General features: G+C 46.1%; 2 protein-coding genes across 2 annotated transcripts in view; both read left to right on the top strand.

Moving 5' to 3' along the window:
- hmx1 (H6 family homeobox 1) overlaps positions 1 to 2,286 on the top strand; it is a 2,864-nt gene extending 578 nt beyond the window's left edge. The window contains exons 1-2 of the mRNA XM_060048243.1: positions 1 to 98; positions 1,279 to 2,286. The exon at positions 1 to 98 is cut by the window's left edge and continues 578 nt beyond it. Coding sequence (XP_059904226.1) covers positions 1 to 98; positions 1,279 to 1,919 — 739 coding nt within the window. The 3' untranslated portion in view covers positions 1,920 to 2,286. The remainder of the gene's footprint in view (positions 99 to 1,278) is intronic.
- A 1,115-nt stretch (positions 2,287 to 3,401) lies between these two features.
- hmx4 (H6 family homeobox 4) lies at positions 3,402 to 6,149 on the top strand. Its single transcript, XM_060048244.1, has 2 exons — positions 3,402 to 3,842; positions 4,028 to 6,149. Exons 1-2 carry the CDS (start codon positions 3,617 to 3,619, stop codon positions 4,609 to 4,611), a joined length of 810 nt encoding a protein of 269 aa, XP_059904227.1. The 5' UTR covers positions 3,402 to 3,616; the 3' UTR covers positions 4,612 to 6,149.
- Positions 6,150 to 6,849: the final 700 nt, after the last annotated feature.

The following is a 6,849-nucleotide window of genomic DNA, read 5'->3' on the forward strand; positions in this document are numbered from 1 at the left end:
GTCTGTCGTGCTCAGCGGTTCTCCAGACGTCAGGTCGGCTTTCCAGTGGGAGGACAGCGGGCCTGACTTCCACTGCAGGGCATACGAGACACCGAGCAGTGAGTACAGTTTTATAGAAAAGTCGCAACGTGTTCTGTCTAAATATTCAGAAAGATGTCAGGGCTACATGTTTAAATACAGGCCTCTTAATTCCGGTCTACATCTCAGAGAAGTGCTCCACGCAGTGCGCTATATAGTTTTATAGTTTTATACTCGTTATCCAGGGAGACTTTTATCCAGGCTTCCACTGCAGAAGAGACGAGACACCAAACAGTGACAACATCCACAATCAGGACAACTCTCTCGGGGAACGTCAACGAAATGTAAAAAAAATGGTGTGGATAGTGCAAATGAATGAATGGATGAATTAACCCTAAACCTATTTTGTGCAAATTAATGAAATTAACCATAAACCTTTAGGAACTAAGACCCTTCAGTGTGACATGGGCAGACCCATCGTCTCCGTGGCTGTCATCCTGGCATCTGTTTATAGAGACATGTGATGAGAACACTTACCAAAAATACACAAACATTATTTATGAGCGCTTTAACCGGAGTCCAGCTCGGATTTACCGGCGCGGTGTGAGAGTACCGAGGAAGGAGGCTATAAATACGCAGAGGAAAGCCTTTGCAGGGCGATTGTCTCCTCACGTCAGCGTTTCACGCCCTGTCGATTAGCGTTCCAGTGCACTTTTGGTGTCCCCGTGTCCCCGTCTCTGGTCACCCTCATCAACCCGATGCCCCCAGGAGCCCATGTGAGCATGGGCACCACTTCAGTATAGTTATCATAATCTATCATGACCTATCATAATCATAACATATCATAACCTCCATAACATAGCGCCCAGAGGCCCTCAGGTTCTCTCTGAGCCGGGGCCTGCTTCAGTATGGCTGTCATAACCACCCAGGCTAAACCTTCCCCCCTCTAACTTAAATTAAATTAAATTAAATTGCATTTGTATATCTCTTAATCACAGGTCGAGTCTCAAAGGGCTTAACCGGCGGTGTTTTTATGACCCCCCCCCCCCCCCCCCCACCCTAACCCCACAGAGGGCAAGAAGAAACTCCCTTAATTAGCAAGTAAGAAATCTAAAGAAGGAACGCAGAGTGGGGGACCCCTCCTTCAGAGTGGGGGATCCCTCCTTCAGAGTGGGGGATCCCTCCTTCAGAGTGGGGGATCCCTCCTTCCAGGGCTAATCAGGAGTGCAATGCCATAATTGTGCCACTCCGTCCTCTCAGGTCCGAGGGACGACGCCAGCAGCCCGGGAGAGGAACGCTGCTGCTCCTCGGTGAACACCTCCGACCGAGACTCCTCCGATCTGTCGGATCCGACGGACGGCCACGACCAGAAGACGAGCGACGGGAACCTGACGGACGACGGAGAAGACGACGACGGAGACAGGTCGGACCACGACGCACCGCTGGACCCGGGCGCCGTGCGCAAGAAGAAAACCCGGACGGTGTTCAGCCGCAGTCAGGTCTTCCAGCTGGAGTCGACCTTTGACCTGAAGCGGTACCTCAGCAGCTCGGAGAGGGCGGGCCTGGCGGCGTCGCTGCAGCTCACCGAGACGCAGGTGAAGATCTGGTTCCAGAACCGGAGGAACAAGTGGAAGAGACAGCTGGCGGCGGACATAGAGGCGTCGGCGCACGTTGCTCCTTCTCACGCGTCGCAGAGGATCGTGCGCGTCCCCATCCTGTACCACGAGGCCCCCAGACACGCAGCGCCGCCGCCACACGGATTCAACCTGTCACAGCTGTCCCAGTTATCCCAGTTATCCCAGGGCTCGCCCCCAGTGTTCTCGAACTCCCTCCGCTACCCTCTGACCTCTTTCGCTCACTCCATGAGTCTGCTGAGGTCACAGATGACAGGCCTGGTTTAAGGACTATACATCTCTTTATTATAATTATTATTAGCATTTATGCATATCTATTTTATATTCTAACTGACCCGTGCAATAAACCCCCCGAGGCCCAAAGAAGAAATGTTGGCTGTGTTTTAATGACAGTCCATCAACACGATAAATGATGAATTTTCATGTTTGCTCATTTTGTAAATGTTTAAATCTATACTCTTCTTATCACGGTGTTATTACGGTTTATAAGCATGCCGGGACTAGGGGCTGGAGGCCGACCTTGTTATTGTATTATTGATGACACATATTTTTGCAGACTTTTATATGCCTCACATTTTTAACATTGTCAATTTTTTCCACACGTTAGAAAAATAAAAATGTATACGCACAAGAAGTTGCAGCGTGTTGTGCCTTACTGTTTAGAAGGATGTGACGGTTGCGCATTTAAATTCAGGCCTCTTAGTTTAGATCTATAGGACTAGGGCCTAACAAGCATTCTCCTCTTTAATGGGTACAAGTGTAACTGATTAGGATATTTAATTAGGGACAGTGAGTAGCCTAATGGAGCCTGGCTGACTGTAAACAGCAGACTCCATCGTTACGTTAACGCATAGCAATAAAGTTGACATTTAGAAGAATTCAGCCGGCATTTCAGCTGCTTATTAATTTAATGATTATGTTCCAGTAAAACCTGCTGGCCATGTTTAAAAAATTCATCACCATCAAAATGGAAATGTATCATATTATTTGCCTTATTAAGTAGCAGGGAGATTGGAGATGTTAATATAATTGTTTTATGTGACCAAACCCTTCCCTTATGAAGGCGGCGTTCATTTGTAACAAATGATATCCAAACGTAGGCCTATAAAATAATAGTTGAATATTGTGTAAGAGTTATTATAAGTGAAGGTAATTTTCAAGGGGAAAAAAGTCGTGCAAGGCTGATGATTTTAAGAAGGTTCACTCTTATATCTGTAAATATCTATTTGTAAAAATAGATAAATATTTGATATTTGGAGGAGGATTGTCCTTACTCAAGCGCACAAACACACACACACACACACACACACACACACACACACACACACACACACACACACACACACACACACACACACACACACACACACACACACACACACACACACACACACACACACACACACGCACACACGCACGCACGCACGCACGCACACACACACACACGCACGCACGCACACACACACACACACACACACACGCACACACGCGCAAATACACACGCACTCAAGTACACAGACACACGCATGCACGACTCTAATTTAGTCACAACAACATACTGAAGGAGCAGCGATATTAACCTCATCTCATTTCATCTCATTTGGCGATATTAACCACCAAACTATATTATTATTCGAAACGGAGAGCGAGCCCGTATGAACGGGGCGGTGGGAGGAAGAACCAACAACCCTCCCTCCCTCCCTCCCCTTCCACGTGACTGGCCACTGGCTCCGCGTGCCTCTCGGCCAATGGATGAGAGTCAAACCGCAACCCGTTCGCTGCGTACGTCTGCAGAGGAGCCAGTACTACGCGAGGCCAGCAGTCTTCCCAGCAGTGGAAGGTAGGATGGTGCCTGAAATCATCTGATGTCAGCCGCGAGGACCCCCTTCGGTTCAGAGACAGAAGCGACTCGAATCCCGCGGCGGAACTAAAAGGCAGACAGACCAACACAACGTGTCGGAGATATGAACAAAGCGCACGGACCATGTCGCCCCACCGCCGCCTCGCTAAAGTTCACCATCGACAGCATCCTGAACTTGAACACCAAGGCAAAGAATGAGTCCTACTCGGACAGGACGCAGGGGGACAAGGGCACGTGGGTTATGCGTAAAGACGCTTTCAAAAGTCACTGTGAAGAGGACAAGGAAGTTCAACGGAGGCACGACTCGGTCACGGGACGCCACGAACGAGGTAAGGGGGATTATAAACTTGTCATTACGCAAAGTATTTTATTTACGCTGGTGTTTTCTGTGTCAGACCATCCAGGCCTGAGTGGTGGTCCTGCTACAACAGATCGGCCGATTGTGTGTGTGGTTGTGTTGTGTTTCATTGCTTGTTCTCACCTGACGTAACGCGACATCAATGTTGTTTTCCAGGCGCGCTCACCGACAGCGTAGCGTCGCCGGAAAGCACCGAAATCCACCGTGAAGAGCCGAAGAAGGCGACCGACGGGCGCTTCGACAGCGGCGGGGACAGCAGCTGCGACGACAGCTGCTCCACCACCACCACCACCACTTTCCTCCAGAAGGACGGCAGCAGCTCAAACAAGGACGGCAAGATCATCACCAAGAAGAAGACGCGCACCATCTTCTCCAAGAGACAGATCTTCCAGTTGGAGTCTACCTTTGACATGAAACGCTATCTGAGCAGCGCTGAGCGAGCCTGCCTCGCCAGCTCCCTCCAGCTCACAGAAACTCAGGTCAAGATCTGGTTCCAGAACCGCAGGAATAAGTTGAAACGTCAGATATCCACCGACATGGAGGGGGGGTCTTGCGCTGATTTTTCTGACAACAAAGCCATGGTGGTGGGGCAGCTGCCGGCCTTGTACAAAGAGACCAACCTCCTTGGGAGATGCTTGCTGCCCGTGCCTCTGCCAATCGTGTACCCCGGGAGCAGCGCGCCTTATCTCTGCTTCTCCAACGCCAGCAAGTACTTCAGTCTCTACGACGGGGACTTATGATCCATGGGACCCCCGGCGCGTCTCCTTGGGGACGCGGACATGGATGGAGGTCTGTGGACGAGCTTCAAAACATTCACGTTTCCATTGCGACTGTTCTGCGCTTTTTCTGCTGTTCAAACGAAGATTCACGCGTAAAGAGACGGCTGAAGTAGGCTGTGCTTAAACAGGCGTATGGAGAGCGCATTCGGCACTATTTATTTTTTAAACCAAGCAGGATTTGAAAGAGGACTGCAGCTTTGCAGCGAAAACTGACCTCCGTTTTACGCGCCCTGCGGACAGTGGGAAGATATGAAACTGGGCAGAAATAAATTGTTTACGAAATATTTCTATAAATTGTTATTAGTGTTGTTTTTAAGAATACTATTGATAAGGACATTTACAGTTGTATAAGTCACCAAAGAAACTATAGCAATTTGCATGTTTTTTGCTGTAACATAACTTTTTTAAATAAATTAAATTACTGTTGTATTTAAATGATTGTAATTACCAATTTATTTTTGATGTTTCGAGCATGTTGTTATTTTATTTAGCAAAACACCCGTTCTTGTTTTATGCCAAGCTGTGCCAATAGGCCTATTCAACCAATTTCCAGAACAAATATTAATTACATCATAATTCAAGAAGTATTATTCAAATATTATGTAATTTATTCAACATTTTGGGAGTTGAATGTGAATATGTGGGGAACATTTGAACAAATCCGTGATATTAAATGACAGATTTGTAGGCCTGCAGTAGACTTTACTGTTCAGCCAACCTGACATTTAAAATTCTCACTTTTGTCTTGCGTTTAATAAAACATTTTGATGATGATGAAAAGGAGAGTCAGAAGCTGCAATGAGTATACATATATTTATATATTTGTAAGTTGTGCACTGCTAAAATTGTTTGTGAAATTATCCTAAATGGCATATTAGGCCGTCACCTGCTAAAAGGACACGCTGTCTCTTCAATTTTATTCGCATAAAAAACAGCAATTTAATTATAGTCTACTTTGTTCACTGGCTTGTGTGCTGATGCTTTTCAATGACGTTGTAATGAAAAACAAACTGAACACATTCTAAAACGGTGCACTGTTTTGAGGCACCATTTTTGACTGAACCTCTTGAAAATATAGCTGTCAAAACATATTCATATGACATGATGCCGTCAGGCCAATCTTAGAAACAGCTAGGACTGTGTGTGTTTGTGTGTGTGTGTGTGTGTGTGTGTGTGTGTGTGTGTGTGTGTGTGTGTGTGTGTGTGTGTGTGTGTGTGTGTGTGAGAGTGTGTGTGTGTGTGTGTGTGTGTGTGTGTGTGTGTGTGTGTGTGTGTGTGTGTGTGTGTGTGTGTGTGTGTGTGTGTGTGTGTGTGTGTGTGTGTGTGAGTGTGTGTGTGTCAGTAAGTGCACTCTGAAGAAGCAGGGGGGGTTAGTAAGTGGGCCTGCAGACTTTATAGGTCACAGAGTGTTCTGTAATACACACACAGGCTGCTGTGTGTCTTCTGCTGGAATGGGAACGGATTTGTATCATTTTCCAAGTAAATGGGAAATCACAAATATGTTGGGATAATTTTCAATCATACAATTATTGTATTCAAACATTATCATCAGCCGATAATCACATCCTGATCTCAGGTAATTCGCAAACCAGAATATTTTTGTCGGATTCCATTTGTCAGATTCTGACCAATGGGTTGGGAAAAAGCCATTATCAGGATAAAATATTGTTTTGGGTTTTGTGTGTATTTTCAAATCATGATGGTCTACATGTTCTTTGGGTCAGCTCACCATTATGAGTCAGAATGGAGAGTAGTAATTTAGCTGGCTAATTCTGACCTGAAATGTGAAGTTACACCATAAGGCCCGGATCCCTAACCCTGACACTCAATCTGCAAACCAAATACAGGCTTCATGGCTTATGCTGTAAATATTTGACTGCAGTCCTAACAAGAGTCTAATGATTCAATAACTCAAAATGTTTTTAATCATTATAATACAATGAAGAGAATGAAGAAGAATGAATGAAGAGAAAGATGATCCATAACATGACATCCATTCAAACATTTCTGACGTACAGGTAACACACACATACAAACACACTCGCAAACGCACACACACACACACACACACACACACACACACACACACACACACACACACACACACACACATTCTATTTATATCTATAAATGTTTCTGGTGACAGCAACACGCTTGAACGATGTCCGAATGACAAGCAAGCTGTCACGACTGATCTGT

The sequence above is a fragment of the Gadus macrocephalus genome, chromosome 3 (assembly GCF_031168955.1).
Source record: "Gadus macrocephalus chromosome 3, ASM3116895v1".
NCBI lineage: Eukaryota > Metazoa > Chordata > Actinopteri > Gadiformes > Gadidae > Gadus > Gadus macrocephalus.